We start from the raw sequence: 14,514 nt of genomic DNA, 5'->3' as shown, positions 1-14,514 counted from the left end.
TTATATCAATTTCGGATATTTGCAACCATTTCATATACACACTATTATATGAATATTTTATTCATTTTCAACCAAGATTAATTACCCACTCATAACTATTATAAAATATAATGAGTGTATTGAATACAACTAACATGTTTAATAATCAACTTAATTCGTTTACTTCGGGACACATAAATTCCCGTAGCTATAATGAATTATCTAGTAAATTGAAGGCCAATATCAAAAGCAATAAGTTGTCGCAGCCATTGCAGCAATACTCGGAAAAAGATGCACACTATATCAAAAAAAGATCATACAGTGATTTATTAAGGGAGGGTTCCGATTTTGGTGACAATAACAGCATCAAGAATCAGGATACTAAGAGATCAAGAACCGCACCACCATCACCACCTTCGCAGCCATACGATACTAAATTTCAAGTCAATGGAGTTCCTCAACTCAAGTTTAAGAACATCAAAACAAACCCCACTTTGAGATCAAGGTCATTGTCTCCAAATAAGAAATTTGTTGCATGCTTATCACCATCACACTCCCCAAGCTTGCCTAATACTCCTCATTCGTCGCCATCAAAGAAGCCTACATTGCCTAGCATATCAACAGTATTACAAACTACTCCAATGACACCAAAAGCCCCTCTTAGGTTGAAGCCCATTACACCTACTGTTTCGTTGGACTATTTTGACACATACAAGCCAAATGATGAAAACTGGAGATATGGCTTATTGGATACCATAAATAAGGGTCCTAATCAATTTAACCTCAGCCAGTATGATTACCTCAATAAACACAAGATTAGCAGCACTTCATCGGCTCCATCAGCAGCATTTGTCAAGGAAAGACCAAGTTTCAATTCAAGAATAAGTTCTAAGATAATACAGAACTCCAGTCCAAGGGTCAACACGTTTGATAAGTCAAACTACCCTCCATGTATACAAGAAAAGGTTTACTCGGAGAGAAAAATTAATTTCCCATATGAATCCAATTACACATATTTGAATAAGACCTACTTGAATGATGTCAAGAAATATCCTGAATATCTTGAATTGGCACATTCATTGATTCAATTGTCCCAGCCACAATCTAATACTCCAGATTCTTCTCATTATCAACCAGTGACACCAGTGAATACCAGCAATAATAATTCATTCAATAGCACTATAATAGAACCCATCTATCAGCAAAATTCTGTGTATCCACCAACATCGACTCCTCCATCCTCAACACGTTTACCAAATCCACAATATAGTTCATTTTTAGGCATAATATCTGAAGGTCCTACAACCCCACCTGCAGAAGATGATAATAAGACTAAATTTATCCCTGTTACACCTCCTTCTTCCAAGTGCAAATCGAGGTCTGAATTGTTAAAATCATCACCAAGACAACAACATCAACATGCTCCTCGTGTTTGCATTTCATGTGGATCTGATCAATCCCCATGTTGGAGACCCTCTTGGTCAATTAAAGAAGGACAATTATGTAATTCATGTGGCTTAAGATACAAAAAAACCTCCGCTAGGTGTCTCAATGATGAATGCAAGAAAATACCTGCAAAAGGTGAGTGGTCCTTAATGCAAAGCAAAGGCAAATCTGTATTTGAAGACGGCTTGGAAGGATATAGCTGTTTAGATTGTGGCTGGAGAGTTGAAGTCAAAAAATAGTTGGCATTGCATTTATCTACTTGATAAACTTCTTTTTTATAACCATTTTTTATTAATTTGCATTGATTATTCATACCGAATATATTTTTATTCAATTCTCAGTAATATATATTACATAATGTTTAGTGTTATTTATACAATATTATAATTAATTAGTCGAAATGTACTTGTAAGGTGCAATTACTTATCGTTGGTGAAAACTCGCATACTATAAAAATTATTTTGCATTAATGATGTATTTTCAAAATGTTGCGAAATCTGCAACATATTATTTAATTAGCAGAACAGTATACATAATGTAGAATATAAATGTATATATAGGTATTTCTAAATTGAAAAGAAATGGATTTATAATACATAATTTTAAAGAATAAAGCAATAGAATATCTTTCATTTGTCAGATGCGGCCGTGCTACCCTATTAATTCGTCTTTTGAAGCAGACTTTTTTGAATTTTGCTTGAAGTGCTACGAAAAAGAAAGATACTTTTATGATATAATTTTCTTTCATCGTGACCAAAACAGAGACGTATTTCTGTTGACATCTATAGCAAATCAAAGAAAAGAGAAAATACTGGACATGAAAAGGGTTAACTTTCACCCATCGGTTGTCACAGGCTACATAGAATCGGCATGGCAGAACAGAGAGGAATTGGACGCTTATCATGAAGAATTGAATTTGCAGTATCCAGACATTTCAACAGAAGAAAGGAGTGAAAGAAGAAATGAGAACTACAGGAAAGCAATACAACGTGCTCTCAACAATGAATCGTATGATAAGTTCTTTATGGACTATCCTTCCGGACTATGTTACTTACCGTCCTATGTGGACTGTGACTGTGATTTAGGACTTGAAGTATATGCAATACGTAAGAAGATCAGTTTAGAACTATCGACAGCCCCACCTGTGTTCTCCCACATACATCCATTTGATGAAAACTTGACATTTTATTTCAACAGTTATCTAAACAGATCAATGGACGTAAGACCTATTAATAGTAAAAAAATCAAACACGGAAAAATAAAATCCTTACCTTCTACAAGAAGAAATGTTTTTTACATGCCCTTCGAGTTAGAAAGAAGACTTTGGGTCTACAGGATAGTGCAATTTCGGGATTGGAAGCTATCACATTCAAAAAATAATACTGATTTACCACCAGATGACAATGATGTTGGTATCTGTAAATACTCATACTTCTATGATCAGAAAGCATATCCCTCTAGATGTATAGAAGATCCTATGAAGTACTTCAAGTATTAGTCTAAGACAAGGTCGTTCACCAACCATCATATTATATGACTTCTAGAAACTTCTCACAATACGTATATTGATAACAATTCATAAATTAGAATTGTTCATACTATTGATTGCATTTATAGTATTTGTTTAAAAGTCATGTCTGATACAATTTCAATAACTATTAAGTCTTCAGGAGACACTAAGTATGAAGTTACAGTATCACCAACAATAACCGTTCTCGAATTGAAGAATGAAATTGCAGATAAGTCATCCGTTCCGGCAGATCGCCAGAGATTGATTTACTCAGGAAAAGTTTTGAAAGATACAGAGACAGTTGCTTCGTACAAGGTGCAAAGTGGACATACGATCCATCTTGTCAAAAGCGCCGGCCCTAAAACAAATGATACAGATAACAGAGGAGCCGCCTCCACAAACACTACTAGAACCGAGACCGAATCGACCGGTAATAACAGTGGCGTTCCATCAAATATTGCAGCAGGCCAAGGTTCATTTAATCCTTTAGCAGATTTAACTGGTGCACGTTATGCTGGGTACACTCAATTGCCTTCAGCATCAATGTTTGGTCCTGATGGAGGCATGAATTCCGCCATGCCAGATCCAGACCAGATGTCGGAAATGATGTCCAATCCTATGTTCCAAGAAAGCATGAATTCAATGTTGTCAAATCCTCAAATGTTAGATTATATGATAAATCAATCTCCTCAATTGAGAGCTATGGGTCCACAGGCGAGAGAAATGTTACAAAGTCCGCTTTTTAGGCAAATGATGTCGAACCCGGAAATGATGAGATCTATGATGCAAATGGGCAGAGGAGGAGCAGGCGGTTTCCCAAGCTTTGGTGGTCAAGAGGGAGCCGGCGCTTTCCCTGCACCAGGTGCCAACCCAACGGTTGATTCTAACGACAATACTAATTCTAACGTTAATACCACTGGTTCTACCAACGATAATGCCAATGCTAGTGGAAATGCCCCTGCTAATCCATTCGCTTCTATGTTTCCGGGAGGGATGCCCCCAATGGACCCATTCTCTTTACTAGGTGGAGCTGGTGCAGGTCAAACTGCTCCGCAAGATAACCGTCCACCTGAAGAGAGATACGAAGAACAATTAAGGCAATTAAACGATATGGGTTTTTTTGACTTTGATAGAAATGTTGCTGCTTTGAGAAGAAGTGGAGGTAGTGTTCAAGGTGCTGTTGAATATCTTTTGTCTAGTATTTAGAGATCTACTATAGTCAGAGGTTTTAGGTAGCTCATCAGTTTTGTGTAATTTTTAGTTTGTATGTGCAATCGTTATTCATAATTGACTAAACCATGATATAACAATATAAGGAAAACGTAATAAGTCTTTAAAATATATTGAATATAATATTTTGTATTGAACTATTCAATAATGGTCAGCGAAGATAAGGCTGCTGATATTAAAAAGGAGCGTAGTGATTCGATAACAAATTCAGAGACAGATGATGTGCATAATAAACATGAGGCAGTCGATACAAAAGAAGATATAATACGACTGGATAATAAGATAGGTGAAGAGAAAGATATCAATTCAAAAGGGAAAGAGGAGGAGAAAACAGATGTAAGTAAGAAACTGGATGACAATGAAGTTGAACCCAGTGATAATAAACAGAGTAGGCAAAATGAGAATGAAACGTCAAACGCCGACGAAGAAGTGGTGATCACAGAAACCAACAATGAAGAAAGAAAAGGAGTGCCAGTTAATACACTGATTAATGACGACGAAATAAATTCCGGGAAACCTCTAATTAATTTGCCAGACTTGGAAGTGCCATTTTCAGAGAGAAGGTTAACACCAGAAACAATTAATTTGTTAAACAAACCAGTAGACAGGAAACTAACAATTTCGGGAATAGAATTTCAATTTTCCAAGCTTATTGGAATAATATTAAAGTCCAAAGGGCTTGACTATTCTGATGATTTTCTCTCTCAAATGAGCGATTTGAGTATAACTTATTTCCATGACATTATAGAAACATTAAAGAAATTCACAGAGATACAGAGAAGAAAAAAGCCTTCCATAAGCGACACAGAATTATGCTTTAGAATGAAGGGTATTAAGCCTGATAAGTTGTACAAAGAATACGAAGAGACAAACCAAATCGCAAAGAAATATAAATCAGAGATTGGTCTTGTTAATAAACAAACTACGGAATTGATAAAAGAATTCAAAGAGGAGAATAAATTTGATGAAAATGACCCATCTCTTCTTTTCTTTACGAATGAGCACTACGAAATCACTGAATTAATACCAAAGCAATCTTCTAAGCCTATCTATATTCCATATTATTTGCCTGACCTTCCTCCGGACTATACGTACCAAAAGACTCCGAAGTACATGGACATGATCACGGATTTAAAACAGTTACGATTAAAGTTAGTTGATGAGTCTAGGTTGACAGAAAAATCTTTATATAACTTGATTGACGATGACGAAAAAAAATGGAAAGAAAACTTCGAGAAACAGATCCGTGACACATTACTGGAAGTTGATGAAGATGTAGATAGTGAAAACGAAAATAGTGTAATGAGTGAAACTGATCAGAAAAACCAGACAGATATAGAAACTCCAATTCCTGACAATCACTTAGACGAAAAAGAAACCAAACCACAACCAGCAGAATTGAATACGACTGTCGAAAACCTAGCGGAAGCTGGTAATGCAGATGAAGCATTACAGGATAAAAAAGAAACTCAGCCTACACATACTGAAGGTGAGCCACGAAAATTACTCCCAGATGTGAAGAGATTTGACTTTGTTGCATACGCTCAAAAGAGGAGTGATTTACAACGTAAGAAAGAGAATGAAATAGAGCGTAAAAGAAAATTACGAGAATCAAACATTTTCTTCGAGGCCGAGAAGTATTACTCCCCCTACGCTACTTTACCTGTGACACATGAGGTAGATTTATATTTTGCTAACATCGTGCATGATGAATTTATGTCTGTTATCAGGTCAGTGAGGACAGCAGAGAAGAAAAAGAAAAGAAAAGTCGAAAAGATTCTACGCGAAAAGGCCGAAAGAGAACAAGCTAAGGAGAAAGAAAGAGAAAAAATGGGTTTGGGCTTCAGTTTTGGCCCGATTAGTCATATGCTGGACGACGATAATGACGATAGCGACAAGGATGAAGATATGGGATTCCCAACGTTCGACTTCGGTGACAACAATGAAACACAAGACAACCATCCAACCGATATGAATCTAAATAGTAATTCCATTCCTGAGAACAATGAAACTGAACTAGGATCGACTATAAATGCAGATATAAATACTGCTGCTCATGCTAATTCGGACGAAGAAATGGATTCCGATTCCTTCGAAGCTGAATTAGAAGATGCTGTTCAGGTCGATTCTGCACCTAAAAATTCGCTTCTTGAAAATGATATAAAGACTTCTAATGAAATTCCGTCTGAGTCTAGCGATGACGAAGTAGAACTTGAAGATGTATAATAGGCATATCAATACATATCAATACAAGTACATAGACCTTTATCTATTCTCGTAAACTTGTAGATACCACGACGTCATGTGACCGAAGACCAAGCTAACTCATCGATACCTGGAATTTAACAACAAGTATTCGAGTTGACCAAGTAGAAGACATATCAATCAAATCAATCAGTATCAGAAGTGTACATATTTATACAACATACAAATCGATAGGCAATTCAATAATCACCATAAAAAAATGTCAGAATTGACCTCAATTACTTTGCCACAATCGGTTCCATTTCCAGTGACAGTAACATCCATTTTATGTAGGCAAGGAGAAACTGTTCCTAAGCATCAAACACTATTCAAATATAAGTATTGGGATTACCAAGATGACCCTAATTCTAAAGAAGAAATACCACCTAAGATTCGTGTGGAGCGTATTGGAACTTATGAGAGCCCAATTGAAGGAGAGGTGAGTAGTATAAATGTATCTGTGAGTGACGAAATTGCCCACAGCGGTGTTGAATTATGTTTTATTAAAGAGCCTTGCGCCCATGCCGTCCAATACGGGGGCCTATGTGCATTGTGCGGCAAAGCAGTGGAGGACGAGAAGGACTATTCAGGATATAATTACGAAGACAGGGCAACCATTTCTATGTCTCATGACAATACAGGATTGAAAATAAGTCTCGATGAAGCAACAAAAATTGAACATAGTACAACTGACAGATTAAGTCGTGAGAAGAAGTTGATTTTGGTTGTTGATTTAGATCAGACTGTAATTCATGCGACTGTTGACCCAACGGTCGGAGAGTGGCAACTGGACCCATCTAATCCAAACTATCCAGCAGTGAAAGACGTCAAAAGTTTCTGCTTGGAAGAAGACCCTATTGCGCCACCAGGGTGGACAGGACCCAAATTGGCTCCAACAAAATGTTGGTATTATGTTAAATTAAGGCCAGGATTGGAGGAGTTTTTGCGACTGGCATCAGATCTTTATGAAATGCATATATATACGATGGCTACGAGGAATTATGCATTAGCTATTGCGAAAATTATTGATCCCGAAGGAGAATATTTTGGTGATAGAATATTAAGTCGTGATGAAAGTGGATCCTTGACACATAAGAACTTGAAGAGACTTTTTCCAGTTGATCAATCTATGGTTGTAATAATCGATGACAGAGGCGATGTATGGCAATGGGAAAGCAACTTAATTAAAGTTGTCCCTTACGATTTCTTCGTTGGAATTGGTGATATTAATTCCAGCTTTTTACCGAAGAAGTTCGGTCAATTAACTGGTCCGACTAAGAAAAGAAAATCAATCGCCAAGCTAGAAGCTCTTGAAAATGAAAAGAATTCTACTGACGATGAAGAATCTGAGTCTAATGAAAACGATGATGAGGCTAATGAAGAGGATGATAGCACGAGCCAGGAAAATGACACTCCATCTTCGTCACCGGTGGATAGAATATTAGAAATGGGAGGCGGAGAAGACAATGCAAACTTACTTATGGAACAATCTATAAGTAGGAATATGTCGTTGGAACAACAACAACATGATAGACCTTTAGCAAAGTTACAGCATGATTTGGACAAAATTCATGAACACGATTCGCATTCTGCATCTGGTTCAAGCTCACCAGAAGAAAGCGATGGTGATAAAAAAGAAGATGAGGACGAGGAAGAAGAAAATTTATTGTACGATGATGATAATGAGTTGTACACATTAAAAAAGGCATTAGTCAGAATACATTCAGAATATTACAAAATATTGGATGCAAACAAAATAAAAAGTCCGCATTTAAAGCCAGATTTAACTCATATTATTCCATTTTTAAAGAGTAAATGCTTAGAAGGTATAACAATTCTATTCTCTGGGATTTTGCCATTAGGTATAAACTTGGACACTGCTGATATTGTTATTTGGTGCAAACAGTTTGGTGTCAAGGTAGTGAATGAAGTTTATCCGGAGGTGACACATGTTGTATGTAGGGATCCGAATGCAAATTCATTTAAGTCAGGTCCAACGTTCAAAGTGAGGGTTGCAAAAAAGATTTTACCGAATGTGAAAATTGTGAACCCAGATTGGCTATTTGCTTGTTTGAGTGCCTGGAGCAAGGTAGATGAAACAGAATATTTAATCGGAAGCAACGAGGATAGTTGGTACCTAGAAGACAAGGATCTTAAAAAGTACCAAAAGGGATTAGAAGCCCAAAAACAAAAACAACTCAACACAATAGCGAGCAGACCAAGATTTGACTCTATCGGCTCAGTAGAAGAGTATGACTTGGATAATGCGAACCAAGAAGTCGATGATTTCTTGGCAGGAATAAGTGAAGATGAAAACTCTGAAAAGGATGATGATAACGATAATGACGACGACAACGAGAATGATGACACGGATAACGACAAAGCCGAAGTCAGTAAGCAGTTCGATTCATTTATTAAAGACGCATACAAAGCTAATAAAAAGAGAGTTCTAGAGGTTGACGAAGACACTTCCTCGTATCAAGATGCTACATCTAAGAAACAAAAGACTAACCAAGACCAACCAGAGAGTGATGTGGACTTAGACGAACTCGAAAAGGAACTCTTGGATGGTTTCGATGACATGGAAGAAACCAACGCATGAATGTTCCTTTATTGTATATTTCAATTCTGTAGTATAGGCTAATATAAGTACTTTTATTCCAAATCAACTGTAATCGTAAATCACATTCTACCCCCAGAATGCTACATCAGGACTTAATTTGCTTAGCGGAATCACTTACGATATTTACGCGACCCCTTTCTGCTCAAAAAACAAGTATGCCGCACATGCAGATCAATAAGCCAGCAATTTTCTTCACACAAACATAGCCAGCCACCAAGACACTTCAATCCATGACGATTTGATCCGATCTATGCGGATGTACGAGTCTGCTTAGTTTGTATAGTATATATATTTAAGGTCGGCCAAAAAATAAAATCCCTGGACTAGATCATTAAGTTTATATTTAGAAGCAGTTACTCGAATACTATAAAGAGTGGGTGCGACGGTTTGAATATAAAATATCTGTGTAAATAATATTCTATTAATATTCTATTAGAACATATATCGACAGGAAAATTGAATTATAAAAGGATAATGTTTAGAATTTTCAGACTCATAATTATCGTACTTTCCATAGCTACTACAGTTTTGTCAATATTTGCGTTAGTTGGTTCCTACAAGAATGAAGCGTATTTGACCAAGATATATTTATTAGATTTCCATCTTACTGACTTAGATGTATCGAAGCTTATAGATTTCAATGGATTCTCCAAGAGAGATACAATACAGCCAGATAAGACCTTAACAGAGAAAGACCTTGCTAGCAGTATATCGGATATCCTGTCGACTATTAGTGATATCGTGAGCTCGATAACTTATAAAGATATGGGCTTGTCACAAGTGTATTCGATTAGTTTGTGGGGTTACTGTAAGGGAGAAGTCAAAGGCAGTTCTGACACGGAAAAGGGCTTTGATAATTCGAATATCAATTTTACGTGGTGTTCTGATCCTAAACCTGCCTTTTACTTCGATCCGCTAAAAATTATCAAGCACGAATTGAATAATACTATTAATGACAAAGTCACGGGTGCTACGGGTAATACTGAAATTTCATCTGACATTAGAACCGTATTGGAAGAAATTGTCAATAATATTACATATGAAACTTTGAATTTGCCAGGTAACTTAAACAAGCAACTTACACTCTTGAATAATTTGACCAAGGCTGCATTTGCATTGATATTAATTATGGCTGTTTTGTCAGCCGTAGGTGTATTTATTCAATTTATTGGATGTTGCGTGGACCCAAGCAATTGCTGTCTCTCATGTATCAACTTCCTCTTTCAAACATTGATATTTCTCACTGGTATCATTGGGGCAGGAATAGCAACCGGTGCTTACATATATGTGAAGCAACAAATTAATGATAATACAGGGGACCTTGGTATTAAGTCATTCTTATCGATTGCATTCTATGCATTGATATGGTCCGCAGTTGTTGCAGCCTTGTTAGTACTTATTTTCTCGTTAATCGGACACTGCTGTGGCTGTTTAACTGGTGACAGAAAGAAATACAAGCCACTTGACGCTCCTGCTGTACCTGAAAAAGATGGCTACGAAATGGGATATAATCACCATCAAAACTTTTAGATAACGATTCTCGTTAATCTAACATAACATAAGAAATCGTTAATGATTTCAAAACCTAAGCCATTGGCTATTCTCTGCATTCTTACGTTACATTATACTTCTTCTTTTACATTAAATCAAATATATGCCATCATGATCTTATTACGAGTAGTGGGAAAACCAATTAATGTAAACTCTCATCTCATATAAACAAGATACAAGTTTTAGTTATCTAGTAATCGATTAACCAGTATATAATTATAGGATGATTTGTTCAAGTATGTATAATTCAATTTGAATGATGGAAATCAGAAATTCAGTTACTAACTTCAATCTAGTTTCTGGTGAGGCGCCGAAGGAGCCAGTTATTTCACCAAAGAGTGGATTGATCTTTGAGAGAAGACTTATCGAGAATTATATATCTACCAGCGGTAAAGATCCAGTTAATGATGAGGATTTAACAATAGAAGAATTAGTTCCCATCAATAGCGTAACTTCGGCCATCGTACCACCAAAACCACCTAGTTTTAATTCCATACCTTCGCTATTATCGACCTTTCAAAATGAATGGGATTCCTTAGCATTGGAAGTCTTCGCATTGAGAAAACAGTTGCATAAAGCTCGAGAAGAGTTGAGTGCTGCTTTATACCACCATGATGCAGCAGTAAGGGTTGCAGCGAAGGCTATCAAAGAAAGAGACGAAGCTAGAGTGGCATTACAACAATTGGCAGTGTCTATCGGGAAGGATGAACCAATGGATGATGTAGTAGCAGAATCTACTTCAAATGGAGAAGCAAAAACTTCTGCTCAAATACCAGTTGAAATAATTAACCAGGCTCGCGATGAGTTATTCCAATTACATAAATCGCAGAAGCCAACTTTACCTATCACTCCTGAACAGAATATAACCGTAGATTTTATTGCAAATCATGCGCAACCGTACAAGAAAGCAGACAATTCTTTCTTGAATGCATCCGAAAAAATTCTCTTGATAGGATCATCTACGGGGTCTGTTGCTGTTTATGATTTTAAAAATCCTGGAAAAAACAATATTACAAAAATCACGCATAAGGGATCGGTAACGGCGTTGAATCAAATCACATATAAAGACGAACAAGTTCCTATAATTGCTTATAAGGAAAAGCTTGTTGTTAAAGATAACAAGACCATATTCAATCACAGCCACGACGGAGAGATTTTCCAGGTAGTCTCTCATCCAACGTTAACTAACCTTTTCATTTTACTCTCGCGTGATGGGACTTGGTCTTTGAATGACCTTGAAGGGATGGCTGTTTTATTCCGTTCGTCTGAAGCAAAAAATATTTCTTGTGGTGATATCCACGTAGATGGTGCTCTTTTGGGTACTGGTACTAAAAATGGAGAAGTAATAATTTACAATTTGACAACCGGACAATCTGTATCTAATATTAAATCCAAATACTTAAATATTAAAAAACTTTTATTTGCATCCAATGGATATTGGCTATTAGTTTCATCCTCGAACGACGAAAATGAAAGCTGCTTGGATATAATTGACTTGCGAAAGAATAACACTATTCATTCCATAAACTTTTCGCACGAATTGATTGACTTTGCAATTGATCCATCATCGTCAGTAATCATTACATATGATTCGAGGAATGTGATAAGCTTACATAGATTTATTAAAAAAGGCAAGAAATGGCTTGATAATTTGAGTGAAAAGAATATAGAGGATTCTAACTCTCCGTTATTAAGCTTAGATATATTAAGCACAGCTAATGACGAAGAATTCGAGAGCACTGGAGAGATGAGAGTTGTAGGAGTAACTCAGAATTCATCTATATTAGAGTTTCAATTAGCCTATTCATGATTTCAATGTAATATATATTCTACTTGTACTTTTCTTTTTCTGTATAGTAAATAGTGTTATTCGAAAAATAACGTAATATAATTTTGATAATATCGATCGTAGGATAATTTACCTGCACAAATTTATTATTGTATTATTATCTTCTTTTCTACTAGCACACAACAATCAATAATACTAATGATAGAATACTCAGAAGAGCAAATTAAATCCTTGAATAATTTGGTCGAAAAATGGGTATCGGTTGATATAAACCCAAAATCAAAAAAAGAGATAATTGAGCTCCAAAATGATGGGGATTATGCAAAATTGGATGAGAAGCTTTCCAAAAGAATTGCATTTGGCACTGCTGGATTGAGATCAGCAATGACTTCAGGTTTTGCGCATATGAATGATGTTACTATACTTCAGGCTTCTCAAGGGTTGATCAAATATTTACTTGAGGAAAATGAATCAAATAAGGACTTATCTATTGTAGTGGGTTATGATCATAGACATCATTCCCAGAGATTTGCAGAAATTACGGCCAGTGTAGCATTAACCCAAGGATTTAAAGTATATTACTTGGGATCAGTCACCAATCTATCTCAAGAATCAATTGAACTTTCAGAGACAAAATTTTTGGGGGGCGGAGAAACTGATAGAGGATATGTGCATACGCCATTAGTGCCTTTCGCTATTGACTACTTCAAAGCGTCAGCAGGAGTTATGGTAACCGCTTCTCACAATCCTGCGCAAGACAATGGTTATAAAGTCTATTATGGGAATGGTTGCCAAATAATACCCCCCAATGACATAGGAATAGCTCAGTGTATTGAAAGAAATTTGGATCCTTGGCTTAATCAAAATATATGGGATGTTGTGGGGAATTTTAAAAAAAATAAAGACTTGTTATTCGGAGTAAAAGAGAAGGCAACAGAGATGTACATTAAGTCAGTTTATGAGCTTTTAATACAAAACAAGAAGTTGAGTTATGATTTCACTTATACTCCCATGCATGGTGTTGGAATGGAAATTTTCAATCAAGTCATTTCTTTATTTGATACTAAATCCGAAATTAAACCAGTGACAGAGCAAATGAGTCCAGATCCAGAATTTCTGACCGTGAAGTTTCCTAATCCAGAAGAGAAGGGTGCTTTAGATCTATCAATTAAGAATGCAAATGAACTGGATCATAAATTAGTTCTTGCTAACGATCCAGATGCGGACAGGTTTAGTGTTGCAATAAAAACACATAAGACGAATGAATGGGTTCAGTTAACAGGAAATGAAATTGGTTTCTTGTTTGCAATGTATGTGATTGAGGAATTAACCCCAAAAAATAAGCTTGATAATACTTACTTGATTAATTCTACGGTATCATCACAAATTTTAGCATCAATGGCGCAACACCATGGATTTAACTTTATTGATACCTTAACCGGATTCAAATGGATAGGTAATAAGGCTATCGATTTGAAGAAAGAAGGATTCAACGTACCTTTTGGTTACGAGGAGGCTATTGGCTTTATGTTTGGTGTAGCTAATGATAAGGATGGTATTTCTGCACTAGTTATGTGGCTACAATTGTATGAAGCTTGGTTTGCAAACAAAGAGAACTACGATCCGGTGGACAAATTGAATGACGGTTATAAAAAATATGGTTGGTACAAAGAAGCAAATGGTTACTATAAGCTTAACGATTTATCGATGACCCAGAAAATATTTGATAGCACTATTCGTAAATCATTTGAAGGTAAGCCTTATCCAGAGACTCTAGGAGAGTCGTTTTTAGTTGATTCATGGAGAGATTTGACTATAGGATATGACTCGCTGACTTCCAACAATAAGCCTGTTTTGCCCGTCGATCCTACTTCACAGATGATTACTGCCATTTTGAAACCAAAAGATGCATTTTCAGATCATGAGTTAGTGAGATTTACTTGTCGTGGCTCAGGAACTGAGCCTAAGTTAAAGATCTACATTGAAGGAAAATCTGATATTTGTGAAGATAGGGCATTATCTCTTGCTAAGCTTTGTTGGAATACTTTGAAAGCAGAATGGTTTAAGCCCGAAGAAAATGGTTTGCAAGAAGTTATATAGATACTACATATAGAATATTTATATACACGTGCGAGATTTTCA

The 14,514-nt window shown here is 36.2% G+C and overlaps 8 protein-coding genes across 8 annotated transcripts; all 8 read left to right on the top strand.

Moving 5' to 3' along the window:
- Positions 1–110: 110 nt before the first annotated feature.
- ASH1 (DNA-binding transcription repressor) lies at positions 111–1,664 on the top strand (the record flags this gene model as incomplete). Its single annotated transcript, XM_015610388.1, has 1 exon — positions 111–1,664. One exon carries the CDS (start codon positions 111–113, stop codon positions 1,662–1,664), a length of 1,554 nt encoding a protein of 517 aa, XP_015468771.1.
- Positions 1,665–2,242: 578 nt separating this feature from the next.
- Positions 2,243–2,923, top strand: AC631_01557 (uncharacterized protein; the record flags this gene model as incomplete). Its single annotated transcript, XM_015610387.1, has 1 exon — positions 2,243–2,923. The coding sequence occupies one exon, from the start codon at positions 2,243–2,245 to the stop codon at positions 2,921–2,923; it is 681 nt and encodes a 226-aa protein (XP_015468770.1).
- Positions 2,924–3,058: 135 nt separating this feature from the next.
- AC631_01556 (ubiquitin domain-containing protein DSK2) lies at positions 3,059–4,141 on the top strand (the record flags this gene model as incomplete). The annotated part of the gene is made up of 1 exon (XM_015610386.1): positions 3,059–4,141. The coding sequence occupies one exon, from the start codon at positions 3,059–3,061 to the stop codon at positions 4,139–4,141; it is 1,083 nt and encodes a 360-aa protein (XP_015468769.1).
- Positions 4,142–4,312: 171 nt separating this feature from the next.
- On the top strand, positions 4,313–6,391 carry AC631_01555 (uncharacterized protein; the record flags this gene model as incomplete). The annotated part of the gene is made up of 1 exon (XM_015610385.1): positions 4,313–6,391. One exon carries the CDS (start codon positions 4,313–4,315, stop codon positions 6,389–6,391), a length of 2,079 nt encoding a protein of 692 aa, XP_015468768.1.
- A 238-nt stretch (positions 6,392–6,629) lies between these two features.
- AC631_01554 (protein serine/threonine phosphatase) lies at positions 6,630–9,011 on the top strand (the record flags this gene model as incomplete). The annotated part of the gene is made up of 1 exon (XM_015610384.1): positions 6,630–9,011. The coding sequence occupies one exon, from the start codon at positions 6,630–6,632 to the stop codon at positions 9,009–9,011; it is 2,382 nt and encodes a 793-aa protein (XP_015468767.1).
- Positions 9,012–9,506: 495 nt separating this feature from the next.
- AC631_01553 (uncharacterized protein) lies at positions 9,507–10,562 on the top strand (the record flags this gene model as incomplete). Its single annotated transcript, XM_015610383.1, has 1 exon — positions 9,507–10,562. The coding sequence occupies one exon, from the start codon at positions 9,507–9,509 to the stop codon at positions 10,560–10,562; it is 1,056 nt and encodes a 351-aa protein (XP_015468766.1).
- Positions 10,563–10,806: 244 nt separating this feature from the next.
- On the top strand, positions 10,807–12,393 carry AC631_01552 (E3 ubiquitin-protein ligase; the record flags this gene model as incomplete). The annotated part of the gene is made up of 2 exons (XM_015610382.1): positions 10,807–10,819; positions 10,880–12,393. 2 exons carry the CDS (start codon positions 10,807–10,809, stop codon positions 12,391–12,393), a joined length of 1,527 nt encoding a protein of 508 aa, XP_015468765.1.
- A 177-nt stretch (positions 12,394–12,570) lies between these two features.
- On the top strand, positions 12,571–14,472 carry AC631_01551 (phosphoribomutase; the record flags this gene model as incomplete). Its single annotated transcript, XM_015610381.1, has 1 exon — positions 12,571–14,472. One exon carries the CDS (start codon positions 12,571–12,573, stop codon positions 14,470–14,472), a length of 1,902 nt encoding a protein of 633 aa, XP_015468764.1.
- Positions 14,473–14,514: the final 42 nt, after the last annotated feature.

The sequence above is a fragment of the Debaryomyces fabryi genome (genome assembly GCF_001447935.2).
Source record: "Debaryomyces fabryi strain CBS 789 chromosome Unknown contig00022, whole genome shotgun sequence".
NCBI classification, from domain to species: domain Eukaryota; kingdom Fungi; phylum Ascomycota; class Pichiomycetes; order Serinales; family Debaryomycetaceae; genus Debaryomyces; species Debaryomyces fabryi.
Note: the sequence above shows the minus strand (reverse complement) of the source record. Positions and strands in the feature narration are given on the sequence as shown.